This window comes from Pseudopodoces humilis, chromosome 2 (genome assembly GCF_049639895.1).
Source record: "Pseudopodoces humilis isolate 2021_Gansu_Grassland_sample_001 chromosome 2, ASM4963989v1, whole genome shotgun sequence".
Lineage (NCBI taxonomy): Eukaryota > Metazoa > Chordata > Aves > Passeriformes > Paridae > Pseudopodoces > Pseudopodoces humilis.
The window spans coordinates 69,749,444-69,771,179 of record NC_142201.1 but is presented as its reverse complement, the minus strand read 5'-3'; the positions used below and the strand labels follow the sequence as shown (position 1 = coordinate 69,771,179).

The 21,736-nt window shown below is 45.7% G+C and overlaps 1 protein-coding gene and 1 long non-coding RNA gene across 3 annotated transcripts; one reads left to right on the top strand and one right to left on the bottom strand.

The window, feature by feature from the left end:
* Positions 1-2,830: 2,830 nt before the first annotated feature.
* AMER2 (APC membrane recruitment protein 2) lies at positions 2,831-6,419 on the bottom strand. Its single transcript, XM_005516268.3, has one exon. It carries the CDS (start codon positions 6,417-6,419, stop codon positions 4,563-4,565), a length of 1,857 nt encoding a protein of 618 aa, XP_005516325.2. The 3' UTR covers positions 2,831-4,562.
* Positions 6,420-9,437: 3,018 nt separating this feature from the next.
* Positions 9,438-12,494, top strand: LOC148184877 (uncharacterized). Of its 2 annotated transcripts, none has more exons than XR_015771977.1 (2): positions 9,438-9,565; positions 11,150-12,494. It is a non-coding gene; the product is annotated as an uncharacterized LOC148184877 (long non-coding RNA). The 2 variants fall into 2 exon arrangements; XR_015771978.1 differs by having other exon boundaries at positions 9,446-9,565; positions 11,217-12,494.
* Positions 12,495-21,736: the final 9,242 nt, after the last annotated feature.

The following is a 21,736-nucleotide window of genomic DNA, read 5'->3' as shown; positions in this document are numbered from 1 at the left end:
ACCTTGCCTAGAATGCCCTGTTTCGGGCTGTTGGATAACCATCTGCCTTGTAAGTGGCTATTGTTGCTGTGATCTGTCCCTTTCATACCATTATCTTCCTGAAAAGCCTTTTCTAAAGTAGTCCATCAGAGCAGGGAAAGAAAAACCTCGGTGCATGGCCACACAGCAGAATCAATGGCTCCCTTTGATCTGCAAGCTCAGTCAGTACTACAAATTTAAGAAACAACAAGGTTTTGCTTTGCTAAGCAAAGCCTGTTAATTTGGCTCATCTGCACTCACAGCATCTTACTGAAAATGCCATCTGTATCAGATGTTTTAAGACTTTGGTGCAATATTCGCTTAGTTTAGATAAATAATATTGTAAGATTCATTAAAAAATAATCAGTGAATTAATTTTCATAGTGTACATCTATGCATGTAGTTTTTAAAATTCAGTCCTCTACTACCCTGAATGGCGGTGAGGATATTCACAGTGGATAAAGAAAATGCTGGTTGTTGATGAAATAAGACTGAAGATAGTTTTCTCTTGTTCTAGTCATGGAATTTCCTCTGAAATCTACTACGAATGTTTGAGTCCTATTACTGGCAAGAGCAAAATGCATATGCTCTACATGGAAAATAACACCTCTTATGTCTGTTGCAGGCCACACATCTAGTACAGGAAACTTAGCTCCTATCATGACAAAACAAGTCCACAAAAACATGATTTCATGCTACTGAAAGAAAATCTTTTGTGCTGATATAAAGGAGTGTATACCACTGAAATCACTGTAGATAGCTATAAAACACTATGCAATATATAGAAAAACTCTAAGAACGTACAAAATTTACCAGTAGGGACCTGAAAGTGCAAAGAGTACACGTAACTATATACCAAGTCCTGATCTATAAAATCCTTTATGAACGACATACAGCTGATAATTACAAAGCATCATTCAGACCACCAAATAACAAATGAAACAAATAAAGAAAAACATACTTTAAGGAAATCAAAACAATGACACCATTGGGAATGTTATCTTTGGGACTCAGAACACCGTTTCTACCTCAATACCTACCAAAACCAGGGAAAAAATATGTGCTTGAACAGGGTAACATAAATAAGAATGCAAGCTACCACAAAATGCCTCAGGACTATTACCTCTTTATGTCTCAGCCTTTAAACCCAGCAAGCCATTAACTGTTTGTTCTTAGGCATCTCACAGTATTTTACAGGGATCTTTCAGGAATTATATATAGGTCTAAAGAAAACCTTTGAACCTCCTTTCAATGATTGTTTAGGCATTGTGTGGAGCTATACAAATATATTTGTATGAAAATTGAAAGCCCTAATAAATATTAGATCTTCTTTCACCTTTCGAAATAAAAAACATAGATGGCTTAAAGACAAACGTGAATTTTAGAAGTACAAAGTTAATTTGAACATTAAATTGTATCTTTACTCTTACACAACCATTACCCTGAATCAACGTCAGCATGTCGCAGTGATTCGAACTACCGACGCCCTACTACCAGCTACTTTCCCATTTTCCTTTTAAGGATATGATTGTCCTTAAAATATGTACATAGCAAGAAGCCAAACAGACCGCCGAGAGATTTGCAAAGTGTGCTTACAGCGTGTATGTGACAGAAAGCTTGAGGGAGTGGCTGTGGAGCACCTGGCCTGGGCAGCTGCCCTCCCACCCACGCTCCACGCCAGCCCAGGGCGCCTCGCTCCAGGGGTTAGCACCGAGGAGGAGGCTGCTCGCCACCGTGCAGAGGATGGAGGAAAAAAACGTGGCAGGAAAACAAAGGAGAGAGAGAAGAATGAAGGGAAGCCAAAGCATTTTAATGATGATTCGTGTTAGTGGTTAAGTGATGGGGAGTTAGTCTAGTGTCACACTATTGGTTTCTCAATACAGACATGCCACAATGCAAACAAAACACATATGATGAACAATTTGACACACACAAGTCCTGTAGAGATGGCAGCTGGTATCTCCTAGTGGGTTTAAGAATGCACCACTCCTACTACCTGTACTCAGTGCTTCCAGTTTTTATGGTACTACCAACACATCCTCCCTCCCTCTCAACTTCCAGTACCCTATAGAATCTCTCAGCACAATTTGTCCTTAGAACGAAATGGGGAATTATGACTTTTCTGCAGACTTGTCATGCAAGTAAAGATGCATCCCTTACAGTCAAACAAAAACAAAAGAATGGGAAAAGGAATGTCATGTTTAGGGCTGAGGAGCAGGACAATATTCCATGTTATGTACATACATCCTTCCGAGGGCGTTTCAGCGTTCATTTCTAAAATGCACAAGTGGAGTCAGACCAAACGCAAATCCCTTTCTTGGGCAAAGGAAAGCATGGCCAGCGTGTTTGGAGGCAGATGTGGAGCACAGCCTCCAGGCTGTGCATGGGAGTGCTCACACGAGCGTGAGTGTGCACAGCCTTGGCTGGCACAGGGAGCCTGCCAGGAGCCGCGTGCTCGCTGCACATGCATATGTACAACATGTCTGTGTGAGTGGGCACACAGGGAACCACACACGTACATGTCAGGAAGAAAACATAAAATAATCCTCTTTGAAGTGTATTAAGGTTCTTAAACCATGAAAACAGGGGCTGGTCAGGGAAACTAACACTTTCACTGGGATGCTGCAACTCGGTATTAAATTCTGCAGCAATTTCAAAACTGGCTGTCAGTTTCACCTTCGTGACTTTAAGGTCATTTCCCCAGTGAACCACGAATCATGCATATACATATATACAATTCTTATTATGGTATTTCCTGGCTTTTTATGGTTTGCCTACAACCTTAATATCCTTCAAATGTATATTCTGTATATTTCTTTTCCTTTTTTTTTTTCCTTTTGATTTAAGAGACAATAAAACCAACTGCTATGTAAGATCAGACCCATTAGCTTCAATGACGTGAATTTAGGATTCTCTGCATAATATAGACATGTATATTTTTAAAATGTATATTATTTTTTTAGATACACTGGAGCATATATTTTATATTAACTGTGGTCTGATGATTAAATACTTATATCAAAATATTTTGTAAATACATAACATTTACCTTTAGACTTCAGTGATTTTTAGAGCTTTTTCAGTGTATCATAAAAATATGTCCTCAGGCACATTAAAACCCTATTATATTTCTTCGAAATGTTGCCAATGCCCATGTATAGTAGCCACTATTCAAAAAAGTCATGGCCATTAATACATTTCTCCTAAGATCCAAGATCATCCGACCATTTTATGTACCACTAGATTACCATATTTTTTTCTCTCTTAAAGTAAAATTATTCTGACATTATTGAGAATGAAAATAAAAAGCAATGAGAACCCAAACTTTCTTTAAATAGTCAAAAAACTAATTTTATATATTTTAAAAAATAATACTTAAAAAACACATTTCTTTGCTGGGTTCCTTCTTGGTAAGGTTTAAGCCCAGAGCAACTTTGTCTAAACCCCTGAAAATAGAGGTTTGCAGTGGCAGTGCTGTCAGAACATCAGCTCTGAGCCATGGAATGTGCCACTGGAATAAAATCAGCACTTCAGACTTACTAATCTGGGGATGCATGAGCCCATACAAACCAGAGTTTTTCTCTAATTTAAGGTACTTACACAAAGTTCTATCCTTTTAGAACTGTAAAATTATCTACCTATAAAAACTAACTCTTGCTTAAACTCTAGATAATAAGGACAGGTGATTTTTTTTTTTTTTATAAAAAATCTGCTAAAACACATATATATTTACACACGGCGAGCAAGTTATTTTATAAACGTGGACAGTGTGTATATATTGGCATTTAGTAAAATGTTTCCCTGAACCTGATTGTATGCATTATCGGACAAGTATTGATGTAAACATCTGAACCTACGTCAGGTGTCTCTGTTACCCATTTACATTAGACCAGATCAAAACCAACCAGACAGACAGACAAACGAAAATATATTTTCCTGTTAGACGAGTCCACCTAATTCCTTAGTTTTATCTCCTGCACACAAGTCAATCAAGTCTGCTGCTGAGCAGTGTTCTCGTTCCTACAGCAGGTAAAATACCTGTTAGGTGGGTTATTTTCTGCTTGGCATTTTTTCCAGCGTCTTCTGGAGCAAACATCATTTCCAGAGCCAGGCAGGCACCTGGCCTCTCCTCCTCCCCGAGGAATGATTAAAAGATAAGTGTATTGGAGAACCTCTTATGTCGCTCCTTTTGTAACTCTGTTCCCTTGAAGAACTCATGACACTGCTTTGCACAAGGAAGGATGGTCATAATCCAAGTCCTGCTTCCAGAAAGGCATGTAAAAATGAACCTCCCCAGTGTTTAGTGTTGCAGAAAAAAGATATAAATGTAAAAAAAAGTGCTCAAAAAGAAGTTGACTTATTGTATTCGGCCATACAGTCTAGTAAGAAGAGACTCAGCAGTGCAGGCCCACGGAGTACAGTGAAGGAAGCCTTTTAGGTGACTTTCTTCAGGTGATGCAAAACAAATTCATTATCTGTGGTCTCCTATGCAGACTTTCCCGCATGGATTTCGTTCTCTGTCTTTGTCTCCACCTCTTACCCAACTACTTTTTGGCACTGTCCTGGTACGTGGCAGTTTTCACTGTTGTCCCTGCTACGCCCCTGTTACTGACCCGGCGTACCAGGACTTTGGAGACGGGGATTTTTGTTCTGTGCATCTCGCTTTTGGCCAGGTGATGGTGTGCAACGTGATGGCTGTTACTGGCATCTGCTCCATGGCTGGCGGGATGCGACGAAAGGTGTTTAATGCTGATGGGTATCTTGGAGTCCTTGGCTGTGCTTGAGGGTGTTTTCAGTGAGCTCACGGTCGTTATTGGAGACACGGGCTTGGAGCGTGGCACACTGGAGACTTCCTCGTTTGTAGGCCCCGCTGGTGGGTTCTCATCCGGCTCAGCATAAAGGTCATAGAGAGCATCTCCACTGTAGCTATCCCTGGGAAGGGTTTCCTTCTGGATGCTTGTGGAACTGTCTTCCTCGGGACCAGGGGTGGTGGAATCCCAGTAGCCCTCGTCGCTGTTTGGGACGCCCTCGTGCTGCTCCTTTTCCCTGCTCTTCTGCTCCTCTTTGTGGTTCAGGTGAATGGCAATCTGGTGGAGGCCACCACGTTTCACCACCACCCTGTTCTGGGCCCCCTCGGTACCTCGGGTTTCCTTCAACCCCTCGGGCTTCTTTGTCCCTCCTCCGCTTCCTCCTCCTTGTGTCTGAGTCTCGTCTGTGTGTGAGAGCATATCCCAGAACTCCTGCAGGCAGGTGTCATCCACCTGGTCGGGGCTGGCCATCTCCTCCCCTCCTCCCTGGTAGGCCACCATGGTGGGGTGCTTCTTGGTGGCACCCAGCTTGCTGGGCCCGGGGGTGCTCTTCTCGCAGACGCCACTCCCGCCGCCCACATCCTCCTCATGGTCCGCAATAATATCTCCGCAGCCTGTAAGAGAGTCAAAGCTTTTCAGTGAAGTCACGTCAGCAAACATCAAACAAATACGATCAATCGATTGCTCTGAGGGTGGATCAACAGAGGAAGGGTCAGGGGCGGCTGCCGTCTCTTGACCGCTATCACAGTGAGGTTCAACAGGGGGGATAGTCGTTATTGGAATGTCACCTGTTATCGCCGCATCCTTCGCGGTCCCAACCTCTCCGGCGGCCGGCTCCGGTCGCTCGCGGCTGAGCTCCTCGGGTGGCCGCGCTGCGGCGGGCGGCTCCTCCCGGGCCGGGGGGCTGCTGGCCCGCGGCTCCGCTCCGCCCGCTTCGGGCTCCTGGGCCGCGGCGGGCGCCTCGCCGCTGCGCTTCTCCCGCGGCGGCTCCGGCCCGGCGCCTCCCGCTCCGCTCGGGCTCTCAGACAAAGGTTTCGGCGGCTCCTCCTTGATGCACTCCAGGCTGGCGGTCAGGGACCCCGGCATGATAAGGCCGGACGGGATGTCCGAGGTTTCCCCCCTCTCCTCCTTGCCGTTTTTGTCCTTTTTGTGCCACCGCATGCTGCTGAAGATCCCCTTCAGCCCCTTCTTTTGTCTGCCGCCGGCCCGCGGCTCCGCTCCCTCCGCCTGCCTGCCGTTCTTCCTCAGCAGCGAGAAGAAGCTGTGCGACTTGGCCACCGCGCTGCCGGCGGGGCCGCCGAGGCTGCCGGCCGGCCGCTCCCGCACCTCGCGGCCCTGCGCCTCGCCGCCGCTCGGTTCCTCCTTCTTGCTGCTCTCCAGCACCGCGTCGGCCAAGCCGTCGTGCGTCCGGCTCCGCACCATCCCCGGCTTGCCGGCGCCCTTCCCCTCCCCGCCTCGGCTCCGCACCCCGAAGATGCTCGGCATGGTTCCCCCGGACTTCCTCCTCCTGAAAAGCTTGAAGGCGGTTTTGTTAATCCTCCCCGACGGCTGCTCGGCGGCCGGGGGCTCGGCACAGTCGCAGTGCGAGTCCATTTCTGCTTCTGCCGCTGCTGCCGCGGCCGCCGCGGCTTCCCCTCCGCCGCGGAGCGCGGTGCGGTCCCTCAGTGACAGCCCCGCCGCCGCCGCCCGCCCGTCTCCATGGCAACCCGGCGGAGGGAGGGAAGGAGGGGGATAAGCCGCTTTCCCCCCGCCAGGCCGCCGCCGCCGCCCCCCGTTCCGAGCCGCCCCGCGCCGCCGCAGCGCCGCCCGCCCCGCCGCCCTTACATAACGCGGCCCCTGCCCACCGCCCGCCGCCTCTGCCGCTCACAGCCCTGCTCTCGGGTGCTCCGGGAGGGTGCCGCGCCCGGCAGGGCAGAGCTCGGCGTTTATTCATGAGAGCGTTTTGCATCGCCCCTGTGTCCTGCCGGCACGGTCGCACCGCGACCCGGACCGCCGGCATTGCGCTGCTGAAGCCGTGGGCTGGGGGATGCAGCCGAGCGCTCCCAGCGCCCACGGAAAGCGGGGGCCGGGGTCGCTGGGGGGTGGTGGGGGTCTGCAGGTGCCAGTGCACCACTGCACTGGCAGACACTGCACTGGGACAGACGGGTGGGAAAATGGGACACACAGACTGAACCCAGTACGTAAATACTCCGGGGGGCAGAGGAAAAGGATGCCGGGTTCTTCCCCCTCCACTTGCTTTGCCATCTCTCGCCTCACCAGGACGACTCGCACCGTCCCCGCGTCCCCCTTTCTCCACAGTGCCTGGGGCCACGTGTGCCCACTGCCGACGACCAGAGGGGAGCAGTGGTACAAGCTGGGGCACAGCCCAGCCTGCCCTGTCACGGAGGGGGAGCGCGGTGGCAGCCCCCACAGGAACCTTTTTCCGGCCCCTGCATTCACAGCGCAAAGTCATGGCTCCAAAATCATGTTCATGTAGAATTCCCACTGGGGATGATGGCCAGCCGTCCAGTCACATCTGGTGGCTGGTGTCACCCTGACCACGAAACTCTTAACTGGCTGCAAATCTATCCCAGCTGGGAATGGAACAGGGCAGAGAGTTGGGAGGAACCTACAGCGGTCATCTAGCCCAGCTGCCTGACCTAACGGCGTTTGTAGGGGTATTGTCCAAATGCCTCTTAAACACCGACTTGGGGCATCAACCACCTTTTTAGAAAGCCTGTTTGAGTGTTTACCATCCTCTCAGTAAAAGAAATACTTCCTAATATCCAGTCTGAACCTCCCCTGGTGCAGCTTCGAATCATTCCCATGCATCCTGTTACTGGATACCAGGGGAAAGAGTTCAACACCTCCCTCTCCACTTCCCCTTCTCAAGATGATGCGAAGAACAGAGAGGTCACCTCTCAGTCTCATTTTCTCTAAACCAGACAACCCCGGCCAAAATAACCAGCCCTGGGCTCTGGACTCACTGACCTCTCAGCTGGGCTCTTTCAGCTTGGGGCAGCGCTCCGCACCAGAGCTGCAGAGCAGACCTGCTTTCACCCAGAGCTGTAATAGTGCCTGTGCCCTGGCAGCCCAGCTGTGCCATACAGCACTAGTCCAGGCTTCTCAAAACAGAAACATTTGTCTGGGTTTAAACTCTAAATGCAAGTGAGTACCACTAAAGAGCAATTGTGTGTGAGCCCACTGGCATGGAGCTCCCTTTGAAGTCAGTAAAAGGCTTTGCCATTGACTTCACTGGCTGGAAGAATTAGTTGTGGGTTTGGGTGCTTTTTTAACATCATCAGACATTCATTGCACTCTCCCATGAGAGCAGGTTGAATTATCTGTTGTGAATAATTTATCCAGTGAATTTAGTCCTGTTCATGTATAAAAGTGCCATTTGCATTCAGAATTAGAAGTGTTCAATAAGAGCAATATGAGCAAGCACATCATTCAACTTACAGGTCTCTTCTGCCAGAGACAGAAGAAAGGACAGATGAGGCAGAAGCCAAGATATTGGCTGGAGGAGGAAGTGTGAGTTACGTTTTACAGAGTACAGTTTGTAAATGTGCCTAGCACCCAGAAACCACAGAGACAGGAGACAGAGCAGAACCTCGACCCAGAGCTGCAAGTTCCTCACCTTGACTGTGCCTCCACCAATTGTACCATGTCAGGAGTTTCCCCATCTCTTGGTCATATTTCTGCTCTTTACACAGATGAAGGAAATGTGATAAAAGAGAAAGAACACCAAATGCTCTTGAGAAAATGCAAATAGAAACAGCCAGGCGTACTTTAGAAATCTGAAAAAAGAAACACTGATCATGTATCTTTGGGGAAAAAAAATGGGAAAAAATGCTAACAAATAAGACTTGGCCATCTGACTGAAATTCTCAGTTTTTGCACCTTCATCCTGGTGCTTTACTGCGTTTCACTAATCCTTTATATTTCACCAGTTCTTCTTATGAGCATTGGGTCCAATGGAAGGAGACTCAGAGATACAAAAGGCAAAGGAGAGGTGACTCAATGCTTCACAGCTGTATGGAACAGACAACTTACTGTGTCATCTTTCTTTCTGTGCCAATATTTGTGGCTATGACAGAAAGAGTGGACTTTCAGCTTGTTTTTCAGCCAGCTAAAAATCCAGCTGTTAGTGAAGGAAAGTGACTTGAAATCAACCTGAAATTACTACTTGGGAAATGTTTTGACAAACTGATATTTTTTCCCTATGCATTTGGTTTTAAAAAAAACACTATTTAAATAATCTTGAAGTACCTCTGGAAATGGATAGTCATTCCAAAAAGGAAATGGTAAAGCACTGAATTTTGAAAGTGACAAAGGAAACATTCTCGTTTTTTCTTTTATCCTTTTGTTTTAACCTGAAGACATTTATGGATTCATCATGAAACATGACATGCTTTTCAGTCCCCTGAATTATGGCAGGGATTTCTTTACAGCTTCCCTTCATCTCTGTAGGTTTAAAATCGAAGTCTGTTTCTGGCAGTGAAAAATGTCATAACTCCACATGCTTGGCAAGGCGGGAAGAAGGACTGACAGACACCTTGCAAAGTGAAAACAAATGAGGAGCTCTAATTTAAAAGCACAGAGAGCCAGCAGGGAGCTCCTGATGACATGCAGACGAGGAGCAGCTGAGCTGCTGTTGATGGGAGAGCTGTTCCTACTGCATTTCCCCCGACCTGGCTGAGCCTGAGGTGCATCACGATGCTCCCATGCCGAGCTGCACGGCACGGCCACGCCACCAGGTGTGTTTATTCTAGCTGAAGGGGCTATCAAAAAGGGTCTGTTCTCCAAGGTGGATTTTTTTTTCATGTTCAGATTGAGTATGAATGAAGAAAACTAGACAAGAAACACTATATATTTAAAAAAAAAAAAAAAAATCCCAAAAAAGTAATATTAAAAAATGTAGCATTTACAGGGCTTTGCTCATTTCCTACCACGGTGCCTTCTCCAGTGACCCAGGGGTGGGACCGTCCTGCCCCAGCCTCGATCCCCACGGAGCTGCGGAGCCGCGGGGGCAGCCCCGCAGCTGGATCCATCAGGTGGAACAGCAGGATCGGCGGTAATTACAAACCAGCGGCAGAGCCTCACCCTGCTCTCTCCCCAGTCATTACATCAGGCAGATGCTCTCAGTTGCCCCAAACACCGCAGTCTGGGGCACAGAATGAGCACTGAGTAACATCCTAGGTTTCATCGTGTATGAATTAGTGACGGCAGTGACAGGTAGCAAATCGTCTTGTACCTCATTTTGACAGAAGTCTCAGCTTTTGCTATTTCAAGGCTGCCTCATGTGCTGAATGGGAGCACTGGGCACAGGGTGACAGGACTGAGGTGTTTGAAAATCTCTGCAGGAGTTTTTCCCTTCATGATTCATTCCTGTGAAGCTTCAGTGACTTTGGAGAGTCAGGAGCAGCCCTCCCAACGTAAGCAGGATATGCTCAGTTCTAAGAGAGAAAACCGACTATTTCTTGGCTGAATTTTTTTCTTCTTTTTCTTTCTTTTTTTTTGTTAGCATTGTCTGTGGTCTATTTCATCACATATACTGTAGCCTCACAGAACTGTTCAGGTCAGAAAAGACCTTAAAGACCATTGAGTACCGCTGTTAATTGTACATATGCATATATAATTCATGGGTCTCAAAGATGCTACATCAATTTAAAACTTGTAGGTCTTCTTAATGATAAGCAGTGAGTCTAAATCACAGAAGGTGAATTGCAAGACTTTGGCTGGCACAGTGCCTGCATCTAGGCCCCAGCTGGTAATGGGAGAAAGTCAGCAGGCTTTTAGAAAGCAATAGATTAATTAACTTGCCAGGATCTAGAATTTAAGGATGAGTGCAGGGAGGCCCAGAGCAATAATGTGTCCATTGGGAAAACACTCTCACTACCTAAGAAGTTACTCTGAACACAGCAGTTTCTTTTTACATGGGTAGGTGTGCTTCTGCACGGTTAAACTCTTTGGTGCATTACAGTCCCAGGAAATGGGAGAGGTGCTGTTTGCTGGATTACTAAATCAATGGGCTCATTAAGACCTCATAAGTAGTGTCAGATCTCTTTTGATACTTAAAATCTGCTTAGGGAGCCACTGGGAGTAGAAAAAGAGAGCACTTAAAACCAGGAAGAAAAAAATCAGAAAAAGAAATGAGGAAATAAAGAATCCCTCTTATTTTCCATGTGAGCATTCTTGCTGTAACACATACCAGTGGCAAGTGGGTGCCCACGCAGGTAAAGGGGGAAAGTGTCTGGATTTCTAACATTGCCACTTGTTTGCATTTGTTTGCAATGGATCAATATCCTCTAATTCTGCATATTTCCTTCCTCCCTCTCCAGCCCATTCAGCAGCACCTAGCACCCCTTCAGGACCATTGCTTTGTTACTCCTACCTTTGTTTTCCCAGGCCAGATCATTTTCCACATCGTTTCCTCAAACCAAAATTTCCTCAGCTACAGAGACATAATGACCAGAGGTGTGCAGTTCAGCATGACCAGAGCCTGGCTGACTCTTGCTCACAGGCAGCTCAAATTTGGGGACGTGTGTCAGGGAAAATGTTCCTAAGACAGTCTAAAAAATGCAGTATATGGAAGGAAGACTGAACAGTGGCACATAGAAGATGAGGGATAAAGTGAGGAAACTCTATCAGACTGTCATCTCCACACAGGCTCACCAGAAAATGCCTGAATAACACTTGGAAAACTGTCACCAGCAGAATCTGGTATCAGTGCAATGTACAGATAGAGAAGTTCATCATGACTAGGAGATGTGCATGTCCCTGTACAGTATATCTCCAGTCTCTAGGGAGATAATAAACTGTCATTACTGTGTTTTATTGGCTGAAGAGCTGCAGTACTGGGAAGTGTTCAGTGAGCAGAACAAGACCTGTTTCTCAGAAGAGTGACCCAGACTCTATTTTCAGAAAATTACGTCTAAACTCCACAAATTTATAGAATTCGAAAGTGCCCCCTGCAAAGCTCTGCAATTTAAGTAAACCAGAACATCCTCTAAATTTCCAAGAAACCACACCAAAAAAGTGCCAAGCTACAGAATCTTGAAGACAAAATCATGCGCTTCCACAGCATAAATGTGGAGGAAAGAAGAAAGCAGCTATTAACTTTTCAGGTGTTTAAACACTGGCCCAGTCAAGCCAAAACGGGAAGAAATCTCATTTCATGAGCCTGCCAGACTGTTAGACCTGAGACCTCCAAGTGAGTGCTTCATGAGAAGGAATACTTGCCCTCACTGGTAACATCCTTGCAGCAAAGGCCAACAACTTCTCTGCATGTGAAAGGAATCCTGTGGCCACCGTGAGGTTTTCTTTTATTACTGTCCCTCAGCCCCAGCATCCCTCCTGGGTGCAACTTCAGAGAGAAAAAAAAGTTCAGCAAGAAATGGATGTTCAGGTTGAAAAAAACAACCATGGGGTTTCTGAAATCAAGTAAACCATCTGAACTGAGAAAGGATGAGGATACAGTAGTGCATCCAAGATTTTTGTAGAGTTTTTCTTTAAAAACAACATTTCTGTATAAATGGCTTATATTTTGCTGTTTTAAAGAGTAAAATAGGAAAAAAATAGTAACCCCCCAAAATGAAGCAGAACTTGATCTTGACCCCAAAGAAAATTATTGAATGTTTTCCAGTTCAGTCAACAGACTGAAAAAAATAAATTCTCTGCATACTATATCTGTGTTATCCAACTGTTCTTCCCAATGCAAAACAAAAGGATTACAGCGAAATAAGGAAACAACTGAGAAACTGAAAGAGGGAAAATATCCATCATTTGTCTTAAAGCTAAATACAAATTAAAAATGAAGGCAGTGCATGTAGTCCCCCAAGGGACAGATTTACTTCTAATTAATAATATGTTAGAGCCCTAGCACTCCGCATTAAAAATCAAAAACCTTTTAATCCTACTGGAACAGTATAGTTAGAACCTCAAAGAATTAACCTAGTCCAATCCCAGATTTACTTGCACTGTAATTACTGGAAATTTTTAGAATTTATTTCCTTCCATATACTGAACTGAAAACAGGAAGATGAAAAAAAATTGCATAAATATGTTTTTTTTTACATGGGCATGCTGCCATTTTTCTTTGAATGTTTGCAGTACCTGAGACATAATAAGAACTTAAATTTCATTTTTAATTCTGCTAGTTAAGTTTTTCTATTTCAAAAACAAATGAAAATAAAATCCTGGCTGTGCAGACTCAGCAGACCTGACAGACAATAGTACCACAGGAGGGATGGGTCTTCCCCACTATCTTTTAATTAAAGCCCAAACAGGAGTGTAAGCAGATTAGGGGGACCATGGGGAATACTGGGTCAGAATATGTTTTTCAAGAAGTTGAGATGCAATTGAGCATGGTTTTTGGAGAACAATTCTGCTGAGACACTTTTATTGAGAGGTAAGCATTTAGAAAACTTTAATCATGTTGGGGATGCCTGAGGTTTTCCCTTGCCTTTGTACTATCTCTGACCTTTCCATTGACTTCAGCAGAAATAGTTCTGATTAGTGTCAGTAGGTATAAAAGAATTGGAACCTTAATTAAAGATTCAGCCTCCCTAAATAGGATACCTAGATAAATGTGAACTATCTTATTTTTAAAGTAAGAAATACTTACCCAATTTTCTAACAAGGCTTTTGTGAGATTCAGTTGACACAGCTACATTTATAAAAAAGTCTTTTCATTACAATTATTGATAGATTCACTATTAGTTTGATTTCAGGAGTGCTCTGTCTCACTTTCCTCCTCTCCCCTCATTTCACTTTTTATAATACAACCAGGCCCTGGGCAGAACATGGGTCAGAGCAGTTGGGTGCCAGCACCATAGTAAAATGTGGAAATCTTTGGGCTCAGATGAAAGGACTCAGAGGCCAAATGTGAAAGAGGAAAAAGACCACCGAGCATGTGTGAAATACATGGGCTTCAAGGGAATTACTGAAAAGCTTTGGGACCAAATTTGTGCCTTGGGACATGGTGGGAAAAGGAGAAAGAGAACTGTGATTTTCATTGTGACAGATTTTCAAAACTAATGACGAAATTCAGTCACGCAAATTTTTTTTTAGGAGCCCCAAAACTGCAATTACTCCTCTCTGCAGATACACACTATATATTTTGTGTTTGAAACAGGGTATGTTTTAGCAGCTTCCAAAAGGGTTGGCTGTAAGATGCCACACAAAACTAGGCCATACCTTGCAAACCTGTAGGAACCATTGACTTCCATCTATCTCAAACCAAAAGGTAAGTTTTGTCTTCCCGTGCCTTCCTTAACCTGCTGCAGAGTAAACAGCTGCATCTCAGCTAGTTAGCCTAAATCCCCTTTCTTTTATGTGGCAAAAGGCAGGTATTCTTAGGGTGCAGTTTATTTGACCTGTATTTGACCCGGCTTATGGGTGGATGGGGTAAAACTAATTCTAAAAGCTCTGAGCCTGAGTTAAATGTTCAGAGAAAACCAGTTTTCTCAAATCAGCCCTTCTCTAAATGTTTTGATATTCGTGGGGTTTAAGTTATTTCCTCACTTTCCCAAAAACATCAACCAACATTTTTCAGTTCCCAGATTTTCCGTTTGGGAAAAACATTGTTATGCAGAAATAAAACATTTTCCATCATCTCTAAAGCAAGCATGTGCATTGCCCGATGTACATGCACATGGCAGTGCCTTCTCCTTGCACTGGAGGAACTACTAAGATGGTCACAAGTTTGCAGGACTGGGGCTCTGGTCAAGGTCACACCATGAGAAAGGCTTGGCGCAGCCTGGATTTTGTTTGTGTTGGTCCCTCAGAGCTGTGAGGGTTCCTAGAGAAATCTGCCCCCTCTTTTTCTTTCCAGAAGCTCTGCCTTGATGCACATGGGTGAGCTCGTTAGCTGGAGGCAGGGGCGGGGATGCTGGTGGCTGGTGGAGCAGCACACGAATCATTTCGCAGGCAGCACTTCCCCTGATCCCGTTTCGCTGTCGGTCCCTGACGCGCTGCTCTCACCAAGGAGCTTTGTGCGGGACACGCGACACAAATAACACCAGAGGTTTTTTTCCAGGGGGCTATTTTTGACAAGCGCCGTTGCTCTGACAGCAGATCGCTCGATCAATTCTAATTGAATGTCAGCTAAAGGACGGCTTCTCAGTTGTCTCTTTTTTGCTTTTTTTTTTTTTTCCCACCACTAAGAAAAACGAAGCAGTGGGTGTTGATTTATGACAGTTTTACTGAAATATCTAAGGAGTACAGTGCAGTTTAAGAATAGATTAGTACCAAGAGGAATAATCACTGGGGCTTCCACTCCTACTCTATTTTTTGTTTGGACAAAACAGGTTCCCAGAGAAGCACCATTTGAACAAGGACCGTGCAAGAAACATAGGGTTAGGCCCTCTGAGTTGGCTGGAAGTACAGCCAACCTGGGTACCTGGTGGGCAGAGCAAGCATCCCACAGCCTCTTGGAACATGAAAGTCTCTCCCCAGTGGTGTTTCCACACAAAACAGCTGGATTCAGCATCTACCAAGGATGGTAACTGCAAAACTCCCACCAAACTCCACAGTCCTGGATCAGGGCCAGGGGCAGGCAAACTGGAAACCAGTAGCACCAGTTTGCCCAGTGTCTCTGGCTGATTGGAAAAAGCCCATTTTTCTCAATTCCTGGGCAGGGCATATCATCTCCTGCTTCCAGCAAAACTCAATGGGAAGATTATACACCAATCCAAAAGGTGTTATATCTATTAAATGGGACAGTCAAGATCTTCCACTCTTTTTTGTGGAGTTTTCCATGGAGATTCACAAAAATAGGCTGACAGGTGGTCACAGAGCCTTGCCTGAACTCATGGATTACCAGGACAGAAGGAAGCATCCTGTGGCTGTTAGATCTGCAGACCTGGAAGAAACAAACTGGAGAAAATGACCTGATTTTTTCGAAAACATACGACTATGGCCTGTCTCTCTTTTGACTTTCTTGCTTCATAACACACATGTGCATGCATAGATACATGCATATCTAAACACACAGAAGTCCCAGAGTATTTTTCAGAGATTCCTCTCCTTTTCACGCTGGTTTTCAGCACGCCTAACAGTTTTCTCTCTCTCAAAGTAACTCTCGGTATCAGATTTTTATCTGTAATTTTATCTATGAAATAGTAGAGGGGATAAACAGACAACAATCTCCATCCTTCACTAACACTTATCTCAGATCAATTGATAATCCCTTGTCGGGCTGATTGCTGTCAAAACCAGGACACGCAAAGGCATTTTTCATTCCCACCATTGCAGCTGTTGTCTTTTTCTGTTAGCCCAATTAAACAAAGCAAAAAGGAATAGCACCGTATCAGAGCCAGTTTGCCTTAGGATATAAATTGTCGTCTTTTATTTGTTCATAGCCAATGCTGCAAGAATAACAAAGCGATGCCATAAAACTCAACCACTGTGCTGAAAACACAAAGGAGCCGTTTTTTCCACTCCAACTCTTGATGGCATCCAGCCATGCTGCCCCATGGCAGCGCCAGCCCTCCCTCAGCCTGGCTGATGGCAGGGCTGTGCACAGCCTCCCCGTGCTGTGTGCGGCCAGCCCCGTGTCCCTGCTGCTGGGCACCGGGGCTCAGCCTCCCTCAGCCTGAGCCCAGCACAGCTGGGCTTCCCCCCACCACTCCACAGCCAAGGGGTTTTGTCTGGGTGCCTCCATGAAAGCTCTTTCCCCTCCTCCACCGCTCCTCCACACTTGGCAGGAGAGAGTCCTACACCTTTCATCTTGGAAAGCAAGAGGGAGCCAGTACTTTTCTCTGGCACTGTTAGCCAAAGCCCTCCTGGAAAGTAGCTGACGCTATTATTGTTGAAGTGTAGCTGACTTACGGTAACAAATGCCAAAGAAGTGCATCACCCTTGTGGCTTGTTGTCTGCATGGCAGGACACCCTGTTGTGTGCTGGATTGTCACATGTAATCTATGCAAATGCAGTCATTAGCTTTAGCAGATGTTTTCCTTATTATGCTGTTTCAAAACTGAAAAAGAGATCAGGAGGCATTTTTTTTTCCTACCTAGATTTTGGGGGACAGAATAAATTGCAATGGCCCGTTGCTACTGTGAATGCACCCTTCCTGATACATAATGCTCTGTACCTACTTCCACTGCATATAAGAACATTTTCATTACTGCTTTTCACTTTCTTCATCTAATTTTCAACAAAAATCCTTCTAACAACTTTAGGAAAGTAGGTCTGTGTTTAGTGCCTGCCTGTGACACAGACAGGCAAACAGATAACTTAGCAAGGTCAGAGAATAAGCAGCAAATTTAAGTTCTTCATTCCCGGTCTTTGCTGCCAGGCAGTGCCCCTCATCACAGAATACACTTTTTGCCCTCCCTGGGCTCGTGCATCTCCGTTAGGTGCCTATGACAGCTACCAGAGCAGCAGGTGAGGTAGCTTGGATACAGCCACTGGCTCTGAGGGGCAAGATGGTTTAGTGGCACGAATGCAGGCTATTTTGTGCCTGGTGTCTCACTACCAGACAGAGCCCTGTGCAGAGAGCAGATACAGCCTCAATGTCCCGTCCTTGAGCTGTGGTCGGGCCATGAGAGCACCGGGGGCACAACCACAGTCTGACCACGAGAGCTTGCAGTGGGAATTGGGACTGGAACAGGGACCAAGGCAAGACCGACATCAAAGAGGCAAGAAAGAGGGCGAAGCCGAACTAAGAGGATTTGCTGGGGGCTGTGCCAGGAAGCCCCTGGAGCAGCCATATGGCTGCAGGCAGTGCTGGGCACCACCAGCCTCCATGGCTCCTGTGGCCATCCAAGCAGCTTCTCCTCAGCAGCAGGGCAGTGGCGCGCTGGGGTGGCCCTGGGCTCCCTGCCTGCCTTCCCTACGCTCCGCAGCTGCTCGCCCAGGGCCACCGGGCTCTCCAGGGCGGGGACACAGGGTAGAGAGGCTCAGGCGTGGTGGGTAAGTGAAGCTGGGAGTGGGGGGCTGGAGCATCCCAGCAGAGCTCTGCACCCCACCAGCCCCTGAGCATGAGCCCACCCATGGGCACAGAAGAGGGCATTAGGGCTGTGCTGTGGTAATTAAGTGAGGATAGTGCATGTATCTCCTGGATATTTAAATGTGAACCAGTTTAACTGAGGTTTAATTAAAGCTGTTGTGAATCAGCTTAAATCTGGGCTCCTTCAGTTCTCTGGGAAGTTTTTAGCTGCAGAGGTGGGATGTTATCTCCCAGAGGCAGGAGGGTTTGAGCTCTTTAATTGTTAGAGGCGTGTGAAAACCTAACTATGCTGACCCAAATGCAGCTCTCAGAAAGGGCTCAGCTCAGTGTCCTTGGAAATCACTGAGTCCCTTAGCTCTGGGAATGGAGTCTCACAGGAACTGGGGACATTCAGCCTTTCCCCTCGCAGTCCCAAAGGTACACTTTCTCTCTCTGTTTTCACCCAAATAAATAGGTTTGTATATCCTAAAGAAAAACAGCCCTGCCAAAATACTCAGCTGCACCAATAAAAGGGAAAGGGTAAGAAAAAGACCAAATAACAACCATTATAACCCCTACTAAACAATTGGAAAGCACTTAGTGATAAGAAGGCGTATAAAATAATAATAATAATGAACTGATCACAGTAGTGCAGAGCCCTCAAGTAAATTTGGTGTGATTCCAGCATCTGACTTGCCTTTTGTATTTCAAATATGATGAAGGATCTAAAGGGAATGATGCTTTTCTATTAATCATTTATAGTATCAATAACTTCTTTTGAGAGTCCTTTTTTTTCATACGCTGAGCTTTATGGATGTTCAATTATATCAAAGGATTGCAAGTAATTTGCTTCTAGCTAAGGAGAAAGATTTTCAGAGAAGTTTCTCGTAGCATCAAAAGTAAAAAGTCATTTCCACAAAGGAAATACATTAACCTGCTACCAGTTAAGAGAATATAGTACCCTCAAAATGTCCTTGAAAATTCTAAGTAGCATCAGATGATAAATTATTATCTTGTAATACAGTGTTTGTGCATAGTTGGTTGTGTTACATTTGCACTTAATAAGAACTGAAAGGAACAAGAATGACACAGGACACTCCTAAAATGGCAGGAAGCAATAATCAAACACTTTTATCCACCTTCCTTTTACACTGGTAAGGTGTTTTTTTCTCTCTTTCTTTGAAAGAGAGAGTGCCACAACATGCCAATACAAACCTCTGTCTGGTGTGTTGCTCTTTACTGGGGGTTCCCTGCTATAAGCCTTAGCTGCACGATCAGACTACCAGGCTAAATTACAAAGGCAGGGCTCCAAAGTGCAGTTATTTTTATACCACAGCTGTAACATCAGGATCAAGCAGAACCCCAGGGTCACGGTTGTGTAAGGCAGCATTATCAGAGATGTAGAAAGCTGCACTTGCCAGTAATTTACATGAACACGTTTCCAAGTGAGAAGTACAGATGTAGACATTGTATAAACCGTAACCTGAGTGCCTACATTTGCATTGAAGCATCTTACTGCATAGCTAAATTGAAGTACCAAAAAATCAAAGTTTTAATGCAAGAATAGCAGCCCTGGCTGGGCTCTGAGTTAGCTCCTAACTTAACTCAGAGCTCAGCCAGATCCTGCAAAGCCTGAGCCAAACACCAAGCAGAGTAGTGGGGCTCCAGGTTTAAGTGTGAGGATGCTGGAGAGGGCAGCTGGATGCACCGGGGCCAGCCCTGGGGCCAGTAAGGAGCTGGTTCTCAAATTCCTGGTTCCGTGCTGCTCCTATTCCCTGGGTCTGGAGACACCTGAGGAACAGCGAGGAGATTACTCTTGCACAGAGTCAGGGAAATATGGGTTGGATGTGTCACACAGAGCCAGAAGAGGATTTCCCTTTCTCATAGGTCTCATGAGGACTGCAGAAGAAGAAAAAGCTTCAAATTCCAACCCCTCAGACCTCTCCAAGGGGAGAGGAGCACCCCCTGGGGAAGCAGTCATGGGAAGAGGAGAACCACGGGCAGCATGGAGGGCTATGCCAAGTGCAGCCTTCTTAGTAAGGCAAAATCTGCCCAATCTACACACAATGCTTCCAGGAGCCTCCCAGGCCATGCTTGATACACCTCACACTCATCAATTTTGGATCTTTACCCCATGCTGATACTATCTGTCGGTAACAAGGATGAAGAATAAGTTTGTCTCACACATAAACAAAGACTGGATATTACTGGATTGTAGAAGGCACTGACCTTGTAGTTATCACAACATTTTTTTCTCTTGTGTGCAAAGACATCACTATTACAGATATACAGGCTCCATACAGTAGACAGTAATTGTCAAAAAGGTTTTTTTTCCTGTCCCTGTGCTCATTTAAGCAGTTTTCTGTAAAATTCAACTGGGAATTTCCTAAAGATACTAAAACTAACAGTTTAATCCCTTCTTGCTTTATCTGCATTTCTAAGTCTCAGAATGATTTAATTAGTAACCAGCATTACAGCATGTGTGGATTACTGTCCTATCAAGACAAAAAATATTTTTAGCGGGATTTAAAAAAAAATTTGCAAACCTTCACTTTCCCCCAGTCCCCATTCAGCTGGACAAAGGTGAGCTCATGTTTGTGAAACAGGTTTGGTTTTGAGCACATTTCTTAAGTTGTTGCACCAGGGAGCAGACTTTTGAACCTCCTTCTGTGGCTCCTCTGGAACACGAAGTGTATCATGGATCACTGTTATCAAAATAGAAATGGCTATACAGGACTAGGAGATGGATTGGATTGGATGATCCTTGTGGGCTCCTTCCAACTCAGCTTATTCTTTGACTCTGTGTGATTTTTTTTTTCTGTTTTTTCATAAATATGAAAATAACTTTATTGATATCTGGGGTGGACAGTGATCACTCCTGACATCTTGTAAAGCAGAAGGAGCTGCTGCATGCTGGAGTTGGTCGATGTGAGTGGATACAGCCCCATACCCTGGAGAGCAGCTGGGCTAAGGAATGGAGAATAGTTTAAAAAGCAGCAAGAGGTGAGGGCAGAAAATTTTTTTAAGCCATGCCATATAGAAAACACAGCATACAGGCCTTGTCTTCTGTCTCTGACATGTAACACAGACCAGTTCAGCTGGGAAATACCCTGGGCTACTGCAGCACAAGCTGACACAAAGGCTAACATGTGTAGAAGCAATGCCCAGGAGCAGATCCCAGGCACCAGAAGATCCCAGCCCTGGCATTTCTGTGATGGTGTCAGAGTATCAGCTGCACTGAGAAGCAATCTGCTGAAAAGCAAAGCTGGAGACTCAGCTGGAATGCAGGGAGTACTGGCTGACAGAGCAGCCAGCAGTCCAACACCTTGTTTTGAAGGCAGGAGCAGTCATGAGTGCTGAAACAGAAAGTCAGCCCCAAACCTGGCTGCTCTGGAGCTGCATCGCCAGAACTGACCCAGGTGGGACTTGGTGGGGAGACAAGGAGTGAACAACCACAGAAGGTCACTCAGGAACCTCCTGGCTGCAGATACTGCCCATCCCCTGCTGTTTTCCAGACAGAGGGGGCACCGACTGTGTGGCTGGAGGAGAGGACCCTTCAGGCTACTTTGTCCTGTGGGAAGTGACTGAGACCCTTGCTCCACACCCATTTCCATACATGACTGAAAACCGAACTGAAATATCCCTGAACTTGCAGGCAGTGTTGCATAGAGATAAGAGGAAGGAAAAAACACGCGTGCCTTTCTCTTTTGTCCTTTCCAGGCAAGGGCAAACAAATCTGGCCAAGTTAGTAGTTCTGTAACTAATTAAACTTGAGAAATATACCTACTTCTGCATGAACTGAACTATGTGAGCTCTCTCTAACACAAAGGTTGCTGGGTTTGCCTGCCATGAGCCAAATTCCAGCCAGCTGGCATCCTTTTTGCCGTGTCTGACCACAAAGGCATCATCACTGGTGTGAGTGAGTTCAACCCACCAGTCACTGATTTTCTGGACCTTCCAGATCTTCATCACATACTTTTCTCTCACTGTAGAA

Bases quoted from the DNA above. Each gene is read 5' to 3' on its own strand.
- AMER2 (XM_005516268.3), bottom strand. From the start codon at position 6,419: ATGGACTCGCACTGCGACTGTGCCGAGCCCCCGGCCGCCGAGCAGCCG.